General features: G+C 38.7%; 1 protein-coding gene across 5 annotated transcripts in view; it reads left to right on the top strand.

The window, feature by feature from the left end:
- Nucleotides 1-287: 287 nt before the first annotated feature.
- Nucleotides 288-26,878, top strand: part of TUT4 (terminal uridylyl transferase 4) — a 76,173-nt gene continuing 49,582 nt past the window's right edge. For 2 of the 5 annotated variants that reach the window (XM_077824817.1, XM_077824819.1), the window contains exons 1-6: nucleotides 290-430; nucleotides 11,364-12,039; nucleotides 14,208-14,371; nucleotides 15,776-15,892; nucleotides 20,034-20,211; nucleotides 24,222-24,310. In XM_077824817.1, the coding sequence (XP_077680943.1) occupies nucleotides 11,478-12,039; nucleotides 14,208-14,371; nucleotides 15,776-15,892; nucleotides 20,034-20,211; nucleotides 24,222-24,310 (1,110 nt within the window). In that variant the 5' untranslated portion in view covers nucleotides 290-430; nucleotides 11,364-11,477. Of the gene's footprint in view, nucleotides 431-11,363; nucleotides 12,040-14,207; nucleotides 14,372-15,775; nucleotides 15,893-20,033; nucleotides 20,212-24,221; nucleotides 24,311-26,878 lie in introns of all 5 variants that reach the window. The other 3 variants (XM_077824821.1, XM_077824820.1, XM_077824818.1) reach the window with 3 other exon arrangements.

Consider the following 26,878-nt stretch of genomic DNA (forward strand, 5'->3'; position numbering starts at 1 on the left):
CCTCGGCACGGCAGGCTCGGAGCCACCTGTCCCGGGCTGGGGAGCGGGGGTGTGAGGCCAGGAGAGGCGCCTCCGCGGGGCTGCATCGCCAGGGGCCCATCATACGCCCGGCCCGCCCTTTAAGTCCCTGGGATGGCGGGGGGGCAGAGGTTTCTCTGCGGCTCAGCCACGCCCCCTTTCCCCTGCAGTGGGGGGTCAGGGTCTACCCCGCCTAGAGCCCCCCCGGGGGGGGCGGGGCAGGGGTTGGAGGTGCCGCCATCCCCCTCCCTCCGGGCAGGCGGAGGTGTGAGCCCCCTCCCCCCCACAATGCAGTGCGCGGCGCGGCTGACATGGCGGCCGGGCCGGATTGAGCCGCTCGCGTCAGGGCCTCCAGCAGCCAGAGCCGGGCATGGGGGGGGCGCAGCCTCAGCGCCCCTAGGGCAGCAGCCAGGTACCGGGCTCGGGGCGTAGGGGAGGCTCCTGGGAGCCCCGAGGCCTTCAGAGGCGGCCGCTGCTTCCCTCCCTGCTTCTGGGCTCTCCCCTCTGCTGGGGGCGGCGGCTCCTGGGGACCCCCCCGTCCCCGGCCCTTCCCCGCCTCTTTCCGCGGGGGGGGGGCTCCTGCTTACCTGGCACGTTCCCTTCGGCGCTCTGCTCCCGGTGCCCTCCTGTGGTGGGACTCGTCCCGCCCAGCCCTGCTGCTCCCGCTGGGGGGGCTCCGCAGTTTCTCTCCCTGCTTCTGGCCTCTCTCCACTTGTGGGGGGGAGGGTGTAAATCCCTATGGAGGGGGCAGGTGCGGGCACTGAATGCTCCCTGCGGGTGGGAGCCCGGGGCCTGCCGTGGAGGTCCTTGGGTGGGAGGCATGACAGCCAGGTACACAGCCTTAGCAGCGCTCTGCCTTTCCCCAGTCCCCTCGATCCAAGGGGGGCAATGGCTGGCGAGAGGAGAGCAGTAGCCCCATTCTACAGCTGGGGAAGCTGAGGTGAAGCCACTTGCCCGAGTTGACACCGGAAGTCCATCTCAGATCTACAACGCAAAAAGATCTCCCAGCTCCTGATCCTTGGCTATAGCCACTGTGCTATACTTCATGTTTATTAATAGATTACTCTTTTGCAGATATGTTTTCATATCCTGTTCAAGTGATTGTTTTCCTCCTTACTTCACCTAAATGTATGTTTCAGAAGTAACAGAATTGTTCATGTTTCACATTGCCGAAGAAGAATCCCTCCCCCCTCCCATTGGCCATTCTTCCTTGGGTAGATCCTGACAGGTGAAAAGGGTGTGTGGTTCAGTCGTGTTTGCTTAGCATGACAGAATAGCCTTGTTAAGATGCAAGTTAATGTGTTTGAAGCTGGGTTAGCAGGCCATGTTGCAGTCTGGGTTCCCCCACTAGACTGTAACCCAGCCAGTGAATGCAACTTCAAACTTATTAGCCTGCATCTTAACGTGACTTTTTAGTTGTGTTAAACTAACTCAGTTGAAAAACACACTTTTGTCCATCAAGACAGGGCTTTCTTGATTTTTAATCTCCATGGTAATTCATTATTTTAATGTTACATATGGAAGATAAACTGTCAGGGGCGGGCTTTATATGGTTTGTAAACTGGCATAATTCTCTGCTTTCTTCTTAGCCAGTTGCATTGTTTTTAAATCAGTTTAGGATTTCCCCATGTATTCTTTACTATCCTAGGAATCTTAGTGACAGTTACTGCACTTTGGTGCTACTTGTAAGGTTTTAAGAATCATATTAGCTGTTTCTAAGTCATGTACTAAAGTTTTGGGGGTAATGGAGTGGAAGGGATCTTTCTTTCCTAGAGTATGTAGTCATCCATCCTACAAGACCCCAATATTCCTTGCATACTGTACACAGGGATCACTTTAGCTAATCTTTTCCTGCCCTTGTGTTGGCTTAAAATAGGTACATATGCAGCTGAATGAATACATGCTTTTGCCATATGTAGAGGATTTGTCAATTGGCTGAAAATGTCAGGTTACTTTGAGCCTTCTTTTAAAGAGGTCTCAAAAGTAGCAGTAAACACTGAAGATAAGGCAAAACAGGCAGATGTAGACTTATTTTCTGAAATATTGAGTTAATCATTAGAGAGGGACTGTCATACTAGGTACAATATTAAATTATATTTAAACAGGGATTTAATAACCTTGCATGTGCTGTCTCACACTACTTTCTGCTGATTTGGGTTCCTGGACAATATGCATTAGATCCAGGATTCCTCCCTCCTGTTTGAATCTACTGAGAAGTCATAATGTTTCTGACTTTCAGTGAGACTTGTGCTCCTAACTCCTGTGGGTGCTTTTGATAATCAAGCCCTAAATGGTTATGACATTATTTCCATGATAAGGAACCACCCAATCACAGAAGTATGACTTAATTGCAGCATCTGGCAGAAGAAGCTACGTTTTGTTAAGGAAACCTATCAGGTGTAATTCGTAGCATTTGTGTGCGTGTCCTACCAGGTGTAATTCGTAGCATTTGTTTGCGTGTCTTATCAGGTATAATTCTTAACAGTTTGGAGGAAGAGATCTCTTATCTAAACATATCAGCAATTCTACCTCCTGCAAAGTAATTGCTTGTTGTATAATAGTTCTGCTAAACCTACCCCAGTATGAAAGTCCCCCCTATAAAGGTGATTTTTCGGGTGAAATTATGGCTGTCCAGTGCACATAGGAGGAGTGGAAACAGGGAGTCCCTTTCTCCACATGGTGTATCTCCAAGACCTCCATAGGAAGGAGCCATGATTTGGCTGTCTGCACTCTGTGAACAAACACCTGGAAGGAAGGTGCCTGCAGTACAGAATTACTCACAAGGGGTATCTGGATAGTCGGGGACAAGGCCATGGTGGTCTTGTTCTACCTATGCAGAGAAAAATGCATGGAGATCTGTTTTGGGAAGAGTTTCAAAATGGGGGTGGGGCACAATTTGCCAATGAGCACATTTCCCTCCAACATCCCTGAAAGCAGAACACCTCCAGCCATCGCCTCTTGTGAGCTGGACTTCCTCTACTCTGTTGTGGCTCTGCCTGAAGAATAATAATTTTGCTTTTTGTAGTCACAGTGTTCTTTTTTCAGAGTAACAGCCGTGTTAGTCTGTATTCGCAAAAAGAAAAGGAGTACTTGTGGCACCTTAGAGACTAACCAATTTATTTGAGCATGAGCTTTCGTGAGCTACAGCTCACTTCATCAGATGCATACCGTGGAAACTGCAGCAGACTAACCAATTTATTTGAGCATGAGCTTTCGTGAGCTACAGCTCACTTCATCAGATGCATACCGTGGAAACTGCAGCAGACTGTCTGCTGCAGTTTCCACGGTATGCATCTGATGAAGTGAGCTGTAGCTCACGAAAGCTCATGCTCAAATAAATTGGTTAGTCTCTAAGGTGCCACTAGTGTTCTTTTTATAAGCCAGTGCAAAATCTTGCACAGCATTAGTAGATCCTAATGTTTTCTAGGTATTGGAGTATTGGTCTTTGATATTCTTTTCTAAATTTCAAAGTTTCTTTATATTATCATTGTCCCTGTCCCACTGAATGAACTATAGAAGAGTTTAGCGTAAATTACTCACTACACACAAATTAAAGTCCTGATCATGCCACTGGCTCATATGGACCCAGTTGCAGGATCAAAGTCTAATGTATTACTCAATATTTATACTGTTTTTTACACATTACCAGTCAATGTACTGATATAACCTAAACTATGAGTTGGTGATAGTCACAAATTCTGTTTAATGTTCTTGTGGATAATTCAATAATTATCTCTTGAATTTTGCAGTATTATAATTTATGACGTTATTATACACTGTCCTTTGACCTCAATGATCTTGCGAGTAAACCCAGTTTTTTATTCAGAATCACACATGTACAATTGTATACACAGTACATGGTTTCTAATTAGCCCCCTTTGGCTATGATGTTACAACAAACCTATACTTGAAATAATTTTGTCTGCAAATGAAATTAAATCAATTTTCATTATGAAATCAGCTATCTTTTTCTGTTACAGTGAGGCTGACAATAATAGCTGATATTTCTAAATGCGGCCGTTGTGAAGCAAGGCTGAGGTAAAAGCCTTTTATAAAAACTATTTTTTAAATATAAAATTGGCAGTGATAAGTAGCTTCAAAATTTCTTTCTTGACTGAAATAAGTGTTGGTTTGTGAGACTACTATCGGTAGTTTGTTTGCAGACTGCCAAGACTTGGTCTGTATATTGAAGTGTTTTAACATATTCTCGCCACAGCTTTTCTACCATACAAATTCCTATGTCAAAAACATCTCAACTGCTTACAGTTAATTCTAAAGTAATCCATAGTTTGTGGAGTGCTTTGAAGATAAAATGCTGTCCTGTTTAAATGGTGTGGTAGAATGCATTCCTGTAACTTATAAAATACATACATATTTTACTGGAATTATTACAATAATACTTAGCACTTACAGGGCCTGATCCAAAAGTCAGTGGGTCCGACCAAAGTCAGTGGGTCCACTGATTTTAGTGGGTTCTGGATCAGGTTCATAGTGTTTTTCCATCTGCACAGTACCGTAGCAAGATGAACTGTAACTAACATTCACAACACCCCTGTATGATAGGGGAGTATTTTTAGCTTCATTTTACAGGTGGTGAAACTGAGACTGTGACTTGCCCAGCTGCAGGGAGAATTGTTATCAATGCAGGAATTAGAATTTAGGAGTCCCTGGCTCTTGGTCCTGTGCTGAGACCACCCCCGTCCCCTCCTCTCTGACTTGTTCGCCTTTACCCAGTATGAAGAATGACAGCTCAGAAAAAGTATGTCTTTGCAAATAGAAATAGCTTGTAGTAAGCATATCTTGTAAATGATGACTGTCCTGTATGTTTTAGAGATTTAAGGAAATAATCTTAATGCTTGTACCATATCTAACTGCTAAATTCACGTCAAGCAAATGCCAATAGGCAGCTGTATAATGCAGATATAAAGCATTTGACCCATGCTGAAACTTTGCATGGAATATTTTCTATCAAAGTCTGAACTTGGAACAACACTGCCAAAACTATTTGTCCTTAGAGTTAGGGTTGTAACCCTATTAAAATCATAACTTCTTACTGGATTTGTTGTAATGACAATCTTACACATAACACACTGTGCACATTGCATTCTCTTCTGCTCTTCCTGTTTGATTGGAGTAAGGTTCTTGTCAGTTTTTCAGTATTGGTCTTTCTCATAGAAACAGCACTGTAATGTGTTGTCCTTCAGCATTTACATTCATTAACTAAAAAGTACCTATGTCCTGGGTTTATTGGTGGTAGGTCCTTAAATCTAAAGAGCTGCAGTCTCCAGTAGCCACTGACAATGCCTCTTTGAATTTTAAATCTCCTTAATTTTGGTTTCATAACATAATCCAGATCTAATTATATGAATGGAGATTTAACTGCTCTCAACTATAGGATAAGAAATACTTTCTTGTCATAAAGTATGATAGAAGCGTGAATGGTTTGTATATGCACCCAGGCAGAAGTGTAGACCAAGGCTATATACAGTCTGGGCACAAAGTCCCTCTCTCCCCCACCCCCAAAATATGTTGGTACAAAAAAAAATCAGATACAAAATGAAAATTTTAAAAGGATAGTTAAAGGTAGTTTAAGTGCAAAATTTAACTTTTTATTTGGGTGGGGTGAAAGATTTTACAAAATGATAGAAATGTCTCCATGAAATGTAATAAATCAATAAAAAGAGCTTTTCATACTGTTTGGATTAAACATTTCCCTGCAGTTTTAAACACTATATTTGCTAATACAGGCGAGTCTCATCTTATGCTGGGGTTATGTTCCACAGTCAGTGTGTAAAGCGAAAATCACGTCTAGTCAAAATTACATTGAGTGTAATGGCGGGTGTAATCGCCAGCACTACATGTACGGTATTTAAATTGTTATTTTTCTCCCCCCCACCCCACCGTGCAAAGCTGAATTCGCGCATGTTAAATACGCGTAAGATGAGACTCACCTGTACTGACGTCTGAGAGCCAGGAAGTGAAACTTACAAACTGTCAAGAAACAAAAGTGAAAATGTCTAGTTCTTTCATTGTGCAAGCCAAATGAATTGTAAAAATGGAGAAGAGTAAATTAGATTTTATATATTCTGTAAATTATAGTAATGCAAGGAAGTATCTTAAAAAAAATGTAAAACAAATTCTTTAAAAGTTGTATTATTCAGTTTACCCTGTAGTTAGAAAATCTAAGTACTCTTGAGTACGTGTTGCAGCAGTGTAGCAAATTAAATTCCTGTAATTATTTGTGCAAGAAGGACCAAATTCAGGCCTGGCACCATTAAATGGAACTCTGACAACAATGGAGTTTCACTTGCTTAGGCCAGGGCTAAAATTGGCCTCTGAAATATTCACCTTTTTGGATGCTAGAAAATACCCAAGTATTAAGAACTGCCCGCTTGTTTTCTCTTATAATTGTCTCAGAGATAAAGCACTGCTGTACTTTGGCCATAACTAACTTAATATTGATTATATTCTCTCTGTCAATATGTAACATTATTATAGCATTCAAGTTCTTGTGCTGTGAGGGTCGAGGTGTTTTAAATGTGACAGAAAAAAATCCAGCTGAAGGAAATCTAAGGAAATGTATGGCTATCTTGATTAAATATAATTTAATATTCAATATATTTCCTTGTCCTCTTTCCTAACTACTGCAAGGAAATCTGTTTGAGTGGCAATTTAGCTGTGGACTCATGTTTTCGAGGAACTCGACCTAGATCACCAAACTGGCTCATGTTAGTCACAGAATAGCCTTTAGATAATTTAAAATAATGACTTTTGATCACTATCTCTGTTGGATTTGAGGCAGTGACCTAATGGTGAAATTACTGCATTATTAGTCCCTTGAGCCATCCAGTCCCCACAACTACCAATAATGATTTAAATTAATTAAAAAAATAAAACCTGGTAAATAGTGGCCTGCTAGGATATGATCAGACTTACTACCGATGTCTCTAGTGCTAGCAGCTATCTTGTTTTCAACTTTTTCTGCTATTTTCCTTTAATTTAGCAGCAGTTTTATGAACAAAGGAGATGCAAACTTATGTTTTCATATGAGTGTTTCACATGATGATGGTGGACTTGTTATTCCACTCTAAAGATAAATATACAGCCCAAATTGCAATATCTGTCGAGCAAAGTTAGATAAGCCCACATCACTATTTTGGAAAAACACTTTTTATTATTTATGTAGAAGCAAGGCAATTGATAGAAATGTGTCTTGATTTTTAGTAAAAGCACAGAGCTGTTGCCATCCTGCTGTTGCAGTATTGATAAGCACTCTTCAATTATGTTGTTTAGAATACAAATTAAACTTCACATCTCTGATTTTTGGTATTGGAGTTGCTAGTAGTAACCAATATTAATAGCTGTTAACTGTCCATGTGTTTTCAGGTTGTACTATAATTTACAGGTTCTAATTCCAGTTGGCCTAGGCAAGCTTTACTTCAGTGGCTTTTATCACTAGTAGAAGGTCTATAAATTCAAGTATTTTTCAGGTGCATGAAAGTCAGAAACTAACTAGAAATAAGAATGAAACTAAGTAGTCTATTTTAATGGTCCAGGATGAGAAAAATGCAAAATAAACAAACAGTAATAGTTTAGATTTTAAAAATTATTTGAGTTTTAATCTAAAGTCTTGTTTGTAACATAGGAAATTTTTAAAAATAGAACTTTCTTTAACCTGACATTGTCCATTTATCAGATATAACATTTTCACTAGTCGTTATAGCAGTGACTTGTGCCTGCCAGCTGGTGGTCAAACATTAAAACAATTTAAAGCAGAGTTCCCAGTCCCAGTTTGGATTTGCTGCTTGCATATTGTCTCAGCCAAGACTCAAAATGGGACTCTGGTGCTTCACAGGCAGCCATTCTATTAGGTGAGCCAAAAGGGGGAGAGCCAATAGGAATTGCATTAAACTCACTGTGGCTGGAAGTTTTGGTGTGTATATACTATGAAAAGGAGCTGAAGTCAGCTCTACATAGATTGATTTGGTCATCTCTAATATTCTAATTCCACAACACACCGTAGCAACACAGAGCTGACCGTCAGATGTCTTGAAGGATTTTTTCCAGTAGTATTAAATCTCAAAGAAAATCCTACGGAGTTCAAAATTACAACAGCTAAACTCCAAAGGACAGCAGAAAGGGTGTGTAATATATGTTATATATGATTGAGACATGTCTGTGAAACGGATGAAACATTGGAAAATTGTGACTGGGTTCTGGTGATACCCAAACATCTTGAGATTCATTGTAGAGCCTCAAAATACTGTGCGGTAGTGTTATACCAATAAAATAAAAACCATCAGGATCTTATTAAAGGGGAAAAGGCAAAATGCCACATATATTGTGAATACAGAAAGCATCATAGTAAGCAGTTAGTTATAGCGATAACATTCCATTCAATTTCATATTCGCACGCACGCACACACATTCTGCAAGGTTGTCATCATAGTTACCAGCCTTAGAGTTGCTCATACCAAGCCACTGGCCAGGTGGCCTGGACATGAGGAGGGAGCAGGGCCTCGTCAGATGCTCATCTGATACCCCTGGAAGTTGGTTTGCAGAATCAGACCCCAAAGTTCTCACTTTCTAGAGTCCATTTTTATAGGAATTTCTTCCTATGCCACTCTATGGGAATTGATTCATCATGCTGTTGCTGAATCAGTCAGCAGATGGCACATTCCTGATGGCTCCGTGCTGCCAGATGTTATCTTGTTCTTTGGTTCTCCCACACTTGAGGCTGTTGGGTGGATTCCAGTCTGCCCTCCGGGTGTCCTCTGGTGATTTCCACTTGACGCCTTCTTCAGCCGATGGACACTGGATTCTTAGGTTGGCACCTCCCTGATCATTCAGTTATTATCCACACCAAGCATCCATCCACATACATCCTCTATCTCTATTTTAATCACAATTGTTAACAAAGCAAGATGAATACAACAAAAGGGCGGGGAGTCTCTGGGTGCTGTTTCTGTTGTTACAGAGTATTGCTTTGAGTCTCTCTCTTTTTGAGTAGTTGTTGTTACAAAGAATTGCTTTGAGAACAGACTCTGTCTTAGAATATACTAACACAATTAGCAACTTGCAAGTTTCACACATAGAGGGAGAGAAACAGTACCAAAACCCAAGATACCTCTTAATTAGTAATACCCTGGAATTTAAACTATGGAGAATCAAACTCATTTGTGATTTTAATACAGAACTTCTTTAATATGATCCAACAGTAGTATAGCTTACAGTTATCTGTGTAGTATTTTATATCTCTCACGCTAGAGAGGGAATGTAAAAGTATTAATTCCAAGCCCAATAAGAATCACATTTACTGTCTTGGTTTTTTGGCCATTGGGCCAAGAGCTAGAGTTAGAGTGAAGTGTAATAACACTTTAATAGCTGGTAGTTGTAATATCAGTTCAGTATAGTTAAGAGAGAATCTTTTCTGCCTGTGCATTGGAATGAATTTGATAATCTGTAGGTCATTTCTATGTTCATTTTGTATGGCTTTATGTAAAACTAAAGTTGATGACTATTGAGGCTTAACTTGACAAGACCAATTTTTGACTTTATTTTATTTATTGATTTATTTTTAAATCTATGTGCTCCAACATAACCAATTGAAAACAGTGATAATATGCATTCTGTTTATGGAGAAAGTTATAGCTGAAATATTGGACAGTTATTATTCTTCCCTTTGCTCTTGAAGAGGCAAAATACACAGTAAATTAAAACTACTGTACGTGCCTTATAGATCTAGGCCCAAAATACAGTGTGATGGTGTTTGTTGAGTTTTTTTTTAAGGTAAGGTTTTATAAAACCAGTAATATAAATACATGGTTTCCAACAGTTTGTAGTAGGGAATTTAAACCTTTTCCTGAAGTGTTTGCTAGCCAAAAAATACAAATTAACGAGCCAGAAAGTGAAATTGATTAGTCTATTTTCAAGCTGAGAGAAATGCTGAAAGTAAAATATCATAAGTGACTATTAGTACATTAGCCTTTTATATGTTCAGTGTATATAATCTGAGGTTTTATAACACATATAAGGAAATCTGGTTTTTACAAGTATATAATTTTAACCTGATTGTTTTTCCTTCCACTGTAGTTTTAATGAAGTTTTGCATGAATTACAATCTAGTAGAATCTAGTGGCTTGAACTTAATTGCCATTTAGTCAGTCTTATATTTTTTCCCAATAGAACAATGTGGGTACTTGTTTTGATGGTTAAATAAGCACCCATAAATTCCCGTGGTTGCTACCCACAACATGTAACGTAGTTGGTAAAGCGTCAGCTTTACATTTCATATTCACATATTGTGGAGTTACATATAGAATTGTTCTTTTGCCTGCATATTATGGATCACTTAATTCTCAGCCCTTTATAATACTTATCATTTCAAAATTATTTAGACATTTGTATTAGTGCCTATCACAAATCCATCTCCTTGCTTCGCATTAACACAAACAATCAGTTGTTACAAACAAACGGAATCCTACTGCTTATCAGTCTTCCCATTTACTGTTAAATTAAATTGAAAGCCTGGTCAAACAAATAAGCCCTGTACCCCAGAATTGAGTGCTGATGATGCCCTCCTCAAGGAATCAGGGTTCAAAGGGGTTTAGCTAATCTAAGGTTAGGTAGACTATTTAGACAACTCTAGCAGTTGAAGAAGGTACATATTATATAAATTAATGTATTTGTCATGACATTTTGTCTGAGTAGTTTATGTCCAAAAGCTTATTACCCAAGGTTCTGTGCATACAGGCGCCACAGTAAATAGAGGGCCAAATCCATGCTTCTTAACCATTTGAGTGTGAGGAAAAAAATTATTTTTCTTGAATTGATAGAACTGAATTAGCTTTCCTCAGGGGCTGATTTTAGTCATACATTTTATTTGAGTAATTTTGTCTTGTGTGTTTTTAATATTTCAATTAACTTATTTTCTTCACTGTAGTTATAGATTTCCTTAATTCTTACTGCTTTTCTAAAGCCAAAAGAAGAGGAGATGGTATCTGATGACAAATATTCGATATATAACACCACAACAACAGTGTAGAAAAGAGAGAAAACAGACCTGATGACAGTTTAAAACTGTGTGAGAGTTTTTTTGCTGCTCTTTTGTCTCTTCCTTTCCCCTATTAGGAAAATATTCTTGAGTCTTTCATTATTTTACTTCAAGAATAATATAGATTTTATTGTTGAAAACTGTTTTTGGAAAAGTACTTCTTCCTTTCAACATAATTCAGTTCAATACATTTCCTTACTCCTTAGAGAGAGGTCTGTTTAATGCATATTTTCTTAGAGTTTTGATATTGTTCCTGTCATATTTTTAAATGCTTACTGTTGTTTTTCTCCAGCAGACAATCAGCCAGATTCCCATGCCCAAACAGTGGATTTTAATCAACATAATATTACTGGAGAATTGCGTTTCAAGTAGTCTCAAGTGATAGAAGAAGCAGGTCTTCACTATAATGGAAGAGGCCAAGAGCTCAAAAAATGGAAATCATGACCCAAGAAAGTCTACCTGTGTTGTCTGTGAAGAAGGCAAAGCAGTCAGAGTTATAAACAATCAGAATTATAAACACAGTAGAAATGATAAATCTGTAAAAGATGTTGGGAGAAGTTCTCCAAGTGGGAACAGTAGCAAAAAGAGTAAACAAAATGATGTTTGTTCTGTAAAATCAGGAGAAAATAAATCATGTAAAGTAAATAGTTGTATTCCTGGATCTAAAGATGTGGGGTCAAACCTTCAGGATCGAAGTCATGGCAAAGCAAAAAAAAAATCTAATTTACCAGCAGCAGCAGAAAACCTGAAACAGATAAAAGTTCAGCAGACAGGAGAAAACTCTCCAAGCTCCCATATTTCTGGGAATGGAGTCAGTATGGAAACCTTACCAGCTACACAAAGAGGAAAATTGGTTTTGGAAAATCCACCAGGAGTTCATATGTTGAAAACAAGCATGGATCAGACTGGTGACTCTGGTAAGACAGTTTCAGAACAAAGAACAGTGGAGCACAAGTCTGATGACTTCAGTGAGTATTAAAGCACACTGCTTCATTCAGGTTTCTTTGAGAAATTGTTAACAATCTGAAATGGGCTCTGAAGTATTTTTGCTTTGCATATCTTCTCAGTTACATACAGAAAATCATCAAGCACGGTTACAAAGAGTGTAGTGTGAATATAGACCCTTTGTTACTTGGAGAATAAAGGTCATAAGAATAGCATTTAACTAAATTTCTTTTCTATGTTGTTTAAAAGTGATTATGCAATATCTTAAATTTATTTAGAACCACATTTTAACTGATTGTGTGTCAATTTCAGGCTATTTTGTGAAATTAGAAAACATTTAAACAGAAATCTTCAAAATATCATGCTCTCTTACCTAGATGCCTGTTAGTAATACTGTTTTTAAAGTGCTGACAAAAATCAGCTACATCCAAGTTTAAGAAAACTTCACTGTAAGCATGAAGAAGACACACACACACTTGCCCTTTACCTGATTGCTATGCTATTTTTGTTCTGCAAAAAAAGACGGCTTCTTTTCAGTCTAGATACTGCCAGCAGCCACTCTTGTGAACCGTTCGTATTTAAGTCTGCTTCAGCTTCAGAATGTAATCCATGCATCAGAGTTCTTTTCCTTCTGAGTTAGCCCCTTAGTTCAGGAATTTTCGAACTGTTTCAAAGTGTGGCTTTTAATAGAAATGGGTCATGAGCCACTTGCTATTGTGAAGACTGCTTTCCCTTTTGTTTGTGGTCACACTGCATCCCTGTGGTAAATACAGCAACTGCTGATGTGGAAAAGTAATATTAGTAAAATATTTAATGTGTTTTTAACTGTCTTGATAAAATTTAGCAGCAGGAACCAGTCTGGAAAACCAATAGCATATGACTAGCCAGCTATATATAGAAAGCCAGCAAGTGTTGCATGGACCACCAGTCATCCACAGACCATACTTAGGGATCAGATAACTAAGCAATTTCCAGTCTGTGTCACCAGGCTATCTATCTCAATGCCCTCTTCTCCTTACTCTTGTAAAATCTAGTTGTTCTTGGTAACACTCCCACTGATGTGGTCTATGCTCATAAGAATAGCGTACACTGTAGATGGTTGCGTACATTAACAAACTGTGTGCAGATTATAGTCTTCAGGAGGGATTGTAATTTCAAAAACTTATATATTTATAAATGACAACATTCCAATGCAGCATGGTTGCTGTGAACAGCCATAGAATGCTAATGTGTCACAGAACATAAGTATGTTCTTAACATCATATTGACTTAGTAAGTGGGTGCAATTGAAATGTCTAGATAGTAGCCTTGTAAAACATTTTTCTGTGAATTTATTTAAAGTAGCTTTCTGGTAGTTTTCTTGACTAAACATGCAGTGTAACAATTTAAATCTTATTATAATTTATTATTTGTATTCTCATGGCACATCACGGTCCTTTTATGCCACATGCTGTATGTAATCATAACAAAAAGATGATTACTGCACCAAACAGCTTACCTCCTACAACATAGTCTTTGCACAAAACTCTTACACAGTACTGATATCTTACATTTTTTCTCTTCTTTGATAGAACACTTATATTAAATACTTGGCTCTTTAGTTCCTCTTAAGGGTGGTAAACAAACAATAGTACAGGCGAGTCTCATCTTACGTGCATTTAAAATGCGCGAATTCAGCTTTGTGCGGTCAGCAAAAACAAAAAAAAAGAGAAAAATAACCATTTAAATCCTGTACCCGTAGTGTGGGCAATTCCGTCTGCCATTACACTCAGTATAATTTTGACTATATGTGATTTTCGCTTTATGTGCTGACTGCGGAATGTAACCCCAGCGTAAGATGAGACTCGCCTGTAATGCATCATTGGAAGGTATGGTATCTTAAGAGCATTGAAGAGATTCTAATGTAGTCTTTTCTCTGTAGAGACGCAAGGTTACACTTATATTGTTGTTGTTTATGATATTTTCCATTTGATTCCCATTGATGTTTTTGGGAACCAAGTAACTAAAGCCCGATGTGATGCTATTTAAAAAGTACCGGTGAATGTTCTCATGTTTAGCCCACAGAGTTGACTCCTGCGTGAAAGCACCTACAGAATACCTTATGTTGTTTCTAATGCTTACCTCGTCGTCCTCCCCATTTAAAAAAAGTTATTCTGGAAAACAATAATTAAGTGCCAACTTCTTTCTCCAGGCAAAATGAAGAATCCTGAATCAACTAAAGAACATAATTTGGAGACTGAATATTTAGAAAACACTGCTGTGATTGATGAGTCTACTTTGACGGCAGAACAGCAACTAGGCTTGAAACAAGCAGAAGAGCGACTGGAAAGAGATTATATCTCCCGACTAGAAAAAGTCGGTTGTAATATTCTTGTTCCTTTTTTTCTCATCTAGGGCGAAGGGAAATTCAGTGTATTCTGTAGCTCTGGTAAAGAGCCCTTTTAGCCCTAGGCCTATGAGACTTCACATCATGATCACCATACTTTTGTTTGGATAGGACTTCCTTTTGACCATATTGCCACTATTCCTTCTTTATTTAGAATGGTTCTTTTGGGTGACATAAGACACTATCCATTACAGCTGGCTGCTTCCTCAGTCTTGCTGGCCTGGAGAGCAAGAAACATTGACTGAAAATTGAACATAGATCTCCCATATGGCATATGTAGGGTATTTACCAGTGTTTTTAATTTTATAGATCTAAAGGATCCACTGCTTATCTATCTTAGGTGTTTACAGAATGTCACTTGTCCTAGTACTGTAAATAATGAATGCCAAACTTCCCCATACATTTCTATCCCTGAAAACCTTCCCCTTTAAACTGATCTAAAGCAATACCCAAATCAGTATATGGATATTTAAGAAAACAAAAAGATTCCCTCTGCTTTTGAAGTGTACTCAGAAGATTTTTTGGTCTGCCTCAGTATTGAGGAGATCCTTCACCCTCCCCCCAAACTAGTCAAACGAGCCCCAGCAGATTGATATTTGGCTTTATCTTGTTCGGTTTCTTCGTCAAACAAATGAAATAAAGGCTCAGAGTATTATATTGGTAAAAGCAAAATGGCCACGTTATTTTACATTGACATTTTAATCAGAAAATATTAAGCGTATTCAGAAAATATCAAGTTTTTGTGAAACCACAAAAGACCAAATTCAGCAAGAGCAAATAGTGTTTTAAAATGAATGTTAAAATTAATGTATGCATTAATCCCCATACTATTTGAATAGCTGACATTTCCAAAATGCTTTGTGGATTTATCAAATATAAACATGTTAGAATGGAGGGATGATGGTAATACATACTTTTTAAAATTACAAAAGATGGCAGAAAAAGGGAGTACATGTGTAGGCTGACACTATAGTGAATATATCCCTTCTTGTCAATTTGGAAAAAGACATTGGGAGGATTGATGCTGAGATTTTACAGATCCTTACATTTTAAGAGCTTGAGAAAGAGAAGGGATTGGCTTAGTGATCCTGAGCTAAGGTTTAGAAGCCAGAAACTTGTGAGTCTTACTCCTGGCTCTGACACTAACATGTTACGTGGCCTTGGGCAAGTCACTTTCATCTCATGTCCAATGGGGATAATCCAACCCACAGAGGTCTTGTTAAGTTTCATTAATTAATATTTGTAAAGTACTTTGACTTGAAAAGTGCTGTATTAATGCTAAGTACTCTTTATTATTGACACAATTGGTCATGGAGTACTGGCAGAAGTATTTAAGTCTCTTTTTAAAAAAAATGTTGGCCTCTTTTTTTCAGCGCTCCCCAGAATATGCGAATTGCCAGTATCTATGCAAACTCTGCTTGGTTCACATTGAAAATATCCAGGGAGCTCACAAGCACATTAAAGAAAAACGCCATAAGAAAAATATAATGGTAAGTTAATTAATGAAGACTTTGAGTCTGGTGAAATACATACATTTTGTTTTGTAGTAAGAATTTCAGGTTACTTTTTTGATAGCATATGCTGTGAATCTGATAAATCAGAACTAAAAAAAAAAGTAATTGTTTTTTGTGAGATTAGTGCTGGCTAAGTATTTTGTAACTGAATCTATTTCAGGTTATTAATCTTTTTATAATGTACTTTACAATATGTACTGTATTTACTCAATTATAAGCCGACTCCCCCAAGATGGATAAGTAAAAATGGTAAAAACTGTATGACCCTTTCATAAGCCGACCCTATATTTCAGGGGTTGGCAAACTTCGGTTCCCGGCCCGTCAGGGTAAGCCGCTGGCAGGTCGGGATGTTTTGTTTACCTGGAGCATTTGCAGGCACGGAGCCCCTCTGCTCCCAGTGGCTGTGCTTTGCCATTCCCAGCCAGTGGGAGCTGCGGGAATTAGTGCCACTTCCTGCAGCTCCCATTGGCTGGGAACAGCAATCCGCGGCCACAGGGCACTGAGGGGCTCCATGCCTGCAGATGCTCCAGGTAAACAAAACAACAATGTATTAGATTTTCAATTCAGTGATTTCATAGAGTTTAAAATCATCAAATTTTGGTGTAGACCCGTTTATAAGCTGACCCCCGCTCTTTGATGTGTCATTTTTTTACCAAAAATATTTGGCTTGTGAACGAGTATATATGGTAATACTGTTTATGTTGTAACCAGAATTCTCTATATAATATAAAATTTACTTTGAAATAGAAAATACAGAATGTGGAATACCTGACCCACAAACCTATCCAGGTGACTCAGAAGTGTCTAATTCACCCTCTGATACTTGGAGCTAAAATTTTTGATAAAGTTCACTCTTAGAAGTACTACCTATAAAAAACAGAACTTCTGTGGGATACATTGCCATGTTAGCCAGTTGGTGTGGCCCATTATAATGTCGCATATAAAAATAGTAATAATTTTTTCAGAAGCATTTTTATACTCCTGGAGGAATTCTGCAACAAAAATTTAAAAATTATGTGCATAACAATATATTATGCAAAATTCTGTAGATTTTATTTGTCAAAATAACACAATATAATCACGCAAGTTTCAATTATTTTTGGTCATTTATTTCAAAATATTTGTCAACAAGTATGTCTGTAACAACACAGACGACAACAAAAGATTCAGGAAATGTTTTTGTTTTTTGACAAATAGATGCTTTATTAGGCATATTAAATACAGAACTCTGATAATAGTTCATTTAAACTACAATACAGAACCATATTTCCCGCAGCCCTCAGAAGCAGTGCAGAGGCTTGGGGGAATCAGGGATAATGGAGGAGCTGAGGGAGAGGGAAGTAAATTGCCTGGAAGGAGCCTGGGTGTGAACTTGGAGGGTTGTTGGGTATGGATGGGAAAAGTATGGAACAAAATTTTTTGAGGGTTGGGGAGAGATTGTTAGGGAGTGTTCCCATTCAGACGCTGGCTGATCCCTAGCCTCTCCCATTCAGTCAGGAACATCTGCCTCTGTCTCCCTGTGCCCCCATGTGTTCTTGCACACCCTTCCACATGTGTCCCTCCACCCCCACTCAAACACCCACGCCACCATCCCCATGTGACCCTGCACCCCCTCCCGCTGTCCCCACTCTTCCGTCCCCATGTGTCTCTGTGCCCCTCTCCAGCCACTTCCCTATCCCTATGTAGCTCTGAACCCCCCACCCCATCACCATGTGGCCCTGCACTTTCCTCACCCCTGTGGCCCTCTGCCTCCACTCCCATTCAGCCTGTGCCCCAGTCTGTCCTCCCCCACTACCCTTATGAGCCCCTGTCTGAACACCCCTTCTCCCCCAGCAGCCCATGCTCTGTCTCCGCATAGCCCTTGTCTCCTGACCTGGCTTGACTGGCACTGTGAAGAAGGCAGGCTCTTTCTCTTCCCTCGCTGGCTGGGAACTGCTGTTGTGTTCTATTGCCACAGCACCCTCTGGTGGCAAAAGGCAGAACTGCAGCCACATTTCATCAGATGTTTTTTTCTGTGCAAAAAATTAAAAATATGTGTGGCTCATTAATTATGTGCACGCGCAGTAGTGCAGAATTCTCCCAGGAGTAATTTCTAATATGTCTATCTCTGTAATATCTAAATGCCATAAAATTTTAAAAAAGGTCTTCATTAATCCTTCAAGAGAAGGAACCTGATCTTCCCTTGTCACCATTTACTTTTAAGCCACTCCATTATGAGTAGATGGATATAGGTGTTTTTCTCCAGGAGCAGGTTGCTGGGGACATTCTGAAGCTTAGTTGTTGGAGCAAATACCTGATGAAGAGTTCTACATTGTGGTCTGAAGATTGCAAGACTTGGCCATACCCTAATCTCCAGTGGTAGCATATTCTACAGTTGAGAGCACTCTATTGAGACTATTGAGAAAGAGCTTCTTCAGCTTATAATTCATATCAGGATTCCATCACTCATGACATCTCTATTGAATATGAATGACTTGGGGAGCTGCACAGAAAGGGGAAGTCCTTGAGATAGACTGGTCCTAGCCTATTTAGGTCTTTAATGATAAGGACTGGGCTCTTGGACTTCTCAGAACTGAACTGGCAGCCTATGTATGGCACAAAGTTTTGGTATGATGTGCTCTCATTGGTCTGCTTCACTTAATAGGTGGATTTTTGTGTGCTGAATTATCTGTAGTTTGTGGGTTGTCTTTTGGGTCAGACTAAGGTATAGTGTGTTGTAATAATCCAATCTTGAAGTCACAAAAATCACAGATCCCTATAATTAGTTCTGCATTTGAGACCAAAGGGCATGATCTAGCCAGGAGATGTGAAGTAAGGTGTTTTTGGCCACTGTTGCTACATTGGTATATCTGAATAGTCAGGGTGGGAGGGTGAGATGTGGATACTTCTAATTAATGTGTGAAGAGCTGGGTTTGATCTATGCCATTTGTTGTCCACTGTAATTTTAATTTATAGAGTAAGTCCAGATTCGCAATGATGGGTGCAAAATAAACTTTTAAATGGTATTTTGTAAAATATGCCCATCCATTCCCATCCAATGGGTCTAAGACTTGGGTCAAGCCCTAAAAATATCATGTGTTTCTAATTTTATACATCTAAGTATACACTCTTTTATTAATATTATTTAACATTAATATTCCAGTAGAGCTGAGGATAGATACCTTTATCTTAATGAGTGACTAAACTAGCTTACTAATAGCAGCTTCTGCACCAAAAAACCCCTAAACAAACAAAAAACAAACCCCACAGAAAAGCAAACCCAACAGTGACAAAATAAATAATTTAAAAAAATCTTGCAAAATTTATATTATTTTTTGTTGTCAAGTTTTAATTTTTAAAGTAAGGAAATCAAAATAGAGCTAACTTGATAAATAAACTTAACTGTGTTCATATAAGTGTGGAGATCTGGTAGAACACTTTTATTATGGTGGTATGTTGTGTGGATGCATAACAGGTTGTTATTCACTTATTCAAAAACTATGCTATTGCTTAAGATGTTTCCATGGTGAGTCATACAATTTCAATTAATCAGTGAATTTCAGAACCAATTGGTGGTCACTGCTGATTCCATGTGATCTGAGATGTATCAGGTTTTAATGCTCCTAAAGTAGTTATCTCCAATAGATGAAGTTAATTATTACAATGCAATTGATTAAAACTAGCACCTGATGAGAGTAACTGGTTGGGCTGTAGTGAGAGGAGAACCAGCCCCTTATATTTAATTGGGAGTCAGAGGAAACTGTTTGCCTCATTGGAGTCCTGCACATGGGCTCGCCTTTCAAACACTAGTGTTTATTGTGCAAGAAAAAAATTACATCTTCTTTCATGTCTTCGGATAAACTCTGTTTCAGAGCTCTCAGCCATGCAAATGTAATTCAGGGAACATAAGCTTTCAGATTCCCTCTTTGGCTGTTGGCTCTGCAAGAACCTGCTCCTTTGCTAAATGGAGCATCCAGTGTCATTTCCATGAGCCCAGTTGTCATATATGCCAATTGGGCTGTGCAGAGTTTGAATCCTGTGGAAATTGGCTGCTCAGGGCACCATATAAAGCAAACCCTCAAGTTAAAAATAATATAATCAAGTACAATTATCTTCTTATCATCCAAAAATTCTCCAGGAAAAACAGGAAGAAAATGAGCTGCGTGGCCTCCCACCTTCCTCCCCTGCACAGGTGGCTGCTTTGACTTTTACGCTCATGGAGGCAGCAAATGAACAAGGCATATCGGATGATGACTTCAGAATCCGCCAAGAAATTGTAAACGAGATGGAGAAGATTATTCAACAGCCCTTACCAGGTATGTGTGATCTCCCTCATTTTCTTTAAATACAAGACATTCTCTTAATTTATTCTTACAATTATAAGTTAAATCTTGGTCTCTTCATCAGTTTGGAATAGTTTTAATTTTGTTTTGAAATATCTTTATTATATCTTTAGAAGTATCAGGAATGTCAAGTCTTACCTTCCCTGGTTTTGTTAGCTGGCTTGTTTGAGGTCTCAAAGAGATTTAGCTCTCAGTTGCACAAACTCTTACATATGCGCTTAACGTTACACAAGCATTTTTAGGACCAAAGTTCCAGTCCTTAATCATAGTGGTGCGGCTACAACGAAGATCTTTCTTCTTACAAGTATTTGTAATACATTTAAATTAAATAGGTGTAAACAAAATAAAGAGTTTTAAACAGTGTGACTAAATATCACTTCCCTTCTCAATTAATTTTTACTTTTTCTCTACTAGTTCTCCAGTTGTCCGTGGAATCTGTCAGGATAGACAAGACTTTAATTAATAAAATTTTAAAAAAATTAAAAAGAAACAGCAAAAAAAACAACCCAATCCCAATAGTTTTATTTACAGTTCACTCTTGATACATAGGTGAAACATGGCCTACAGGTCCTCATATGCATTCTTTTACTGAAAGTGGAGGTCGCTCAAATCAAGAAGGAGCATAGCTCTCACAGGTCTCTCCATGTTAAATATGAGGGCAATGGATCCTCAACTGAGCAAAATTGCTTGTAGAAGTTGATAATTTTGTTTAAATCTGAGTATCTAAATTCCAAATGTTATTTCATGCTGTTTGTGCTCTCTCTTTTTACTGCCACTCGCAGGTAGAAGTTCAATGGTGAGTGACCCTCACCAATGCAGTAATGACATAAACTAGCTTGACTGAATTTGTAAACAACCTGGGGATTAGTAAATAACCAGGATGGCACATCTGTTAGTGAAAAAGATTGTGTGCAGTCAATGACATTTCAGTCTCAGTGATCTCTTTAAATAATTATTCCTGATAGGTGTATGTTTCTAGTGGGATTAACTCTGGCCTTAAATTTGTTTTCTTTGGACTTTCAGTGATTTGAGTATTATTGCACTTGCCAGATATGAACCATGCATTGCAAAGGCCTGTGGTGATTATGGATAGTAACATCAGAATTTTGAAAATTATCAAGAAAGTTGCTGTTTTAACATTCACTATGGGTCTGATATTCAGAAGTGCTGATGACCCACAAATCCCACTGAAGTCAGTGGGAGCTGCAGGTGCTGATCACCTTTTAAAATCAGGCCATATATGCTTTCTAGACAAAATGTAAATTCCATTTAAATTAATAGACTAGATAACCTTGTTGCTTATTTTTTTTCCACTTATTGATTAAAGAATTTCCACTTATTGATTAAAGTACTTTTGTCTTGTTCAATTTCATCAAAACCTTCCACATGTAATTTTTTTAATTTTGCCTTTATTTCCTTTCTTCTCCTTCTCTTACAGCTCTGGAGGTCTATTATGGCTTCCAAGAATCACCTGAATACCTTTATTGTTCTTAACAGCTGTGCAAACTGTCTCTGCTGGGTCAGCCAAAATACATAATACCTCTCTGTAGATTCAGTATCAGCTTTATCCATCCTCCTTCTCTTGCTTTATTTTGATCACATATTTTCTAAACCTTCATACATCAGCCATCCCTCATGTTACTTCACTAACAAAATATTTAACTTTCAAATCCAATTTATGTATGTCCCTATAATTTGTATTGTTGGTTTTATTTTCCTTCTTCGCTTTAACTTCTTGTTATCTCCTATGATGTTAATTGGTAGACTCAAAACAAGAGAGCAGATATTTGAAGCTAGACAAATGTGTCAGCATTATGTTAGCAATATTTCAATTATTAGAGAAGCTGCAGTGAATGAGGTATTGGTTTTTCATTGGTAGACAGTAGCTTTTTCTAGCAGATTTCATTTATATCAAAACTGACTAGAAATTAGTATATTATCATCTTTTTTTGTTTGATAAATAGCCGCTTTTTTTCCTTCTCAATAAGAGTGTAGTAGTAATTATGACTTTTTTGTTCATTTTAGGGGTAATTATCTCTTATGCTTCTTAAACATATACTATGCATATTAACTAAAATATGATGGTAAATAGAGAAAATGATACTAGTAATGAAAGACAATTTGTTGTGCTCCTTTTTAAAAACTGGTTTCTGGATTTGATTTTTATCAAAATCTGACTAAATTTTTTATCCAGTAACAGTCCAGGAACAATTGAACATTCTGGCTTGTTTTGTTCACATGAGCCCACCATAACAACAACAAGTCAACTCCCCTCTTGCAGGGATGCATGAAAAATGATGATTTTGCCAACTTTAGCTCCATGGTTAACGTACACAAGTCTATTCCACAGGGCCTCATTACTTCTGGTCAGTGGAATGTTCGGTATATATGTGGAAAACAGTTTCTACCAAACCATGATTTCTCCTGAGAATCTGTACATTCTTTGGTTTGATCACAGCCAGGATAAAGGCAACTAACACTGTTTTAGCAGCATGTCCTAAATTGAGGGGAGGAGGGACTACTGCCAGTTTTGTGGCTAGCCAGATTTTGTCTAATGACTACAGCACAAACAACACAGAATAATTGTCTCCTACATAAATTATATCAAAATGTTTGATAAATGATGTTGTGCAATGGAATGGCATTTGCTTACGATACCATTGTTTGGCTTAGAGCAGACCTAATGTGTATTTGAACTGGTCAGAAACCATTGTAGCTATAGAAATACAATTGTGTAAGTAGCTACTGTACTTCTGTGGCTACGATGGTTTCCAGGTTGGTAACTTATGTTTTGTGTGTAAGTTTTACTAGTGAATAATGCACAAGCACTTGCTAATCTAATTATTTGGCACAGATGCCATGGTAAATACAAGGAGTAATATTTGTGGCAAAGGAGTATATCAGAGAAAAGTTTTGCAGGGCATTGGATACTCAGGTGGAACAGTGCAACTTGATAACCACCTAAACATTATTCAAAAGTATACACTAATACCATGACACTAACTGTAGTTTACAGGATAAAAAATAAATAAATTACAGCATAAAAATTTAGAGAACAATATTTTCTTTGTTGTGAGAGTGTGAAAATTTTGTTCTTTGAGTTTCCTGTGATGCCACATTCGAAGTGTGGCTAGAATGAGTAACCGAGTGGGGGAGGTGATTAATCATTCATTAGGGTATAACTGCTGAGGTTAGATATAGTGTCTCAAGAAAGTTTTAAATGTCTTCAGTGAAGGGATAATTTGGCCCATCATCACTTAAACCTATAATAGGGTGGCTTGCCCCTTAAGGGCTAGGAGGGCTGTAGCTAACTAACCTTGATTACAGAATGAGGCATACTTGAGTTGAATCAGGTAATTCAGCCCTGAAGCAGGAAGTTGCAGTGAAGTGGGGAGAGCCCAGGAAGCTGTGGTGGAGTCTGCAGAGACCGAGGAAAGCTTAGGCACAGAGGCCTGGGATGATACATATACGCTGCTAAAAAAACAAGCAGACTCATGCAACAAGTCTCAGAGCCTGGGTTAACTGACTAAGCTTGTGCTGAAATATGGTGAAGGGGGTAGGTCTCAGAGCCCATGTAGGAATGTCTGTTCTGCTATTTTTTATCCTCTAGCGCAAGCCAAGTCAGTTGTCCCATACTGTAAGACTTCCTGCTGGCTTTCCCAGCCCTCCCCCCATTCCCGGAAAGACTCTTTCCAAGCTGGGGAGAGACTGCCAAGGTCCCAGGCAGGAAGATCTGGGAAGAGAAAGAAAAATCTTGGGACGTGTGGACTTATGAATGGACTTTGTTTTGGGGTTTTGAGTTTTATTAATAAACCCAGTCTTCACAGAGGGCTGCTTTTGACCAAGACAAAGCCTGATGGGAAATTTTATTAGAACAGTCCAAGAGGGGAAAATGAGGCAGGCTACCTGTAGCTTACCCTAGGCCATAAGAGGGCGTAGTGGAGGCGACCAGCTCAGTTACAAAGCCTTTCTCTGTTTTCCAGAGTGTTCACTGAGGATGTATGGCTCCTGTCTAACTAGATTTGCTTTTAAAACCAGTGATGTTAATATTGACATAAAATTTCCCTCCAAGGTGAGTAGTATCTTGTCAAACTAAAAAGAGTAAATAACCTGCACTTTATATCTGCTCCATTGTCTGTATCTTCCACTAAGGCTAATTGTTGTAATAGCAAATAGCCCATAGTTTGAATGTTATTTGGTATTTTAATATATTGTAAGTAGGGCTGTCAATTAATCGCAGTTAACTCACGTGATTAACTCAAAAAAATTAATCATGATTAATCGCAGTTTTAATTGCATTGTTAAACAATAGAATACCAGTTGAAATGTATTAAATTTTTGGAATGTTTTTCTACATTTTAAAATACATTAATTTGACTTACAACACAGAATACAAAGTATACATTGCTCACTTTATAGTATTATTTTTATTACAAATATTTGTACTGTAAAAAATGATAGAAGAAATAGTATTTTTCAGTTCACCTCATACAAGTACTGTAGTGCAATCCCTTTATTGTGAAAGTGCAACTTACAAATGTAGATTTTTTTTTTGTTACAACTGCACTCAAAAACAAAACAATGTAAAACTTTAGAGCCCACAAGTCCACTCAGTCCTACTTCTTGTTCAGCTAAGACAAACAAGCTTGTTTACATTTACAGGAGATAATGCTGCCCACTTCTTATTTACAGTGTCACCTGAAAGTTAGAACAGATGTTCTCATGGCACCTTTGTAGCCAGCATTGCAACGTATTTATGTGCCAGATATGGTAAACATTTGTATGTGCCTTCATGCTTCCGCCACCATGCCAGAGGACATGCTTCCATGCTGATGGCACTCGTTAAAAAAAATAGTGCTTTAATTAAATTTGTGACTGAACTCACTGGGGGAGAATTGTATGTCTCCTGCTCTATTTTACCCACATTCTGCCATGTATTTCATGTTATAGCAGTTTTGGATGATGACCCAGCACATGTTGTTCTTTTTAAGAACACTTTCACTGCAGATTTCACAAAACACAAGGAAGGTACCAATGTGAGATTTCTAAAGATAGCTACAGCACTCAACCCAAGGTTTAAGACTCTGAAGTGCCTTCCAAAATCTGAGAGGGAGGAGGTGTGGAGCAAGCTTTCAGAAATCTTAAAAGAGCAATACTCCGAAGTGGAAACTGCAGATCCCAAACCATTTGTCAAGGCTGATTCCCCATTCTGGCATTTTGAGTGCAGAAGGTGGGGGCCTGCAAGGATTCTAAAAATTAATACTGGCCACTCCAGGCTTGTATTAAACTCCCAAGGTTACAGCTTTTCTCTGACCTTGGATGGGTAGATGCTGCCACCACCCAAGTGCAAAACCCCTTTAAGGACCTAGGAAGGCGCACTTGGGAATTCCTTCCTGTTAGGCTACCCTCAAGCCCCTTCACCCACCCACCTCCCTCCGGAGAAGAGCTGAGAAAGAAAACAAAGGAAATGAGCTATTGCCACCAGCTAGTTAAACAACATGTGCACAAACCTCTTAGGACACAAAAACCCAATCCTGTTCTTAAAAAAGGTGAATTTTATTAAAAACAAAAAGAAAGAAAATACATCTGGACACTCAGGCTATTGCTAGATTTAAAAAACAAACACAAGGATTAATCATCAAGAATAACTTTCTTGAGGTCCAACTTAAAGGTTACAAGCGAAACAAAATCATTTGGGGTTAGCACAGAGGAGTCTACAAGAAATAAAAAAATAAAAAGAGAGAAACCTAATCGCGTCTTCCTAGACATTTCCTGATCTACTTACATATCTGGGATTTCAAATGAGTAGTTTCTAGGTATGATACTGATGATTTTTCATACCTGGCCCATACAACATAACTGTAGCCTTGTCTGCTTCTCCCTGAGAACAACAACAGACAGGCAAAAGGGGAGTCTTGTTTCAATTTTTAGAAGTTCTGCCTTCCCATTGGCTCTTTTGGCCAGGTGCCCACTCACTTCCTTTTACCTATGCATTGCAGTGAGACTTTTAATCCTTTACAGGTAAAGCAAGTAGAGAACAGCTGCTAAGAGGGATTTTATAGCTAACTGGCTGACTGGGTCCATAAAAGGGAGCTGCCCCCTCCCCTCCGCCCCCCGCCTTTCATTTATCACACCACCAAAAAAGAAAATCAGCCTTCTGTTGGTGGCATCTGACTCAGATGGTGAAAATGAACATGCATCGGTCCGCACTGCTTTGGATCGTTATTGAGCAGAACCCGTTATCAGCATGGACACAAGTCTTTTGAAATGGTGGTTGAAGCATGAGGGGACATATGAATCTTTAGCACATCTGGCACGTAAATAGCTTGTGACGTCGCTACAACAGTGCCATGCAAACACCTGTTCTCACTTTCAGGTGACATTGTGAACAAGAAGCGGGCAGCTTTATCTCCTGCAAATGTAAACAAACTTGTTTGTCTGAACAATTGGCTGAACAAGAAGTAGGATTCAGTGGACTTGTGCCCTCTAAAGTTTTATATTGTTTTATTTTTGAATGAAGATTTTTTTTGCACATAATTTTACATTTGTAAGTTCAGCTTTCTTGATAAAGAGATTGCACTACAGTACTTATATTAGGTGAATTGAAAAATACTATTTCTTTTGTTTTTACAGTGCAAAT

This window comes from Eretmochelys imbricata, chromosome 8 (genome assembly GCF_965152235.1).
Source record: "Eretmochelys imbricata isolate rEreImb1 chromosome 8, rEreImb1.hap1, whole genome shotgun sequence".
In the NCBI taxonomy this organism is placed as follows: domain Eukaryota; kingdom Metazoa; phylum Chordata; order Testudines; family Cheloniidae; genus Eretmochelys; species Eretmochelys imbricata.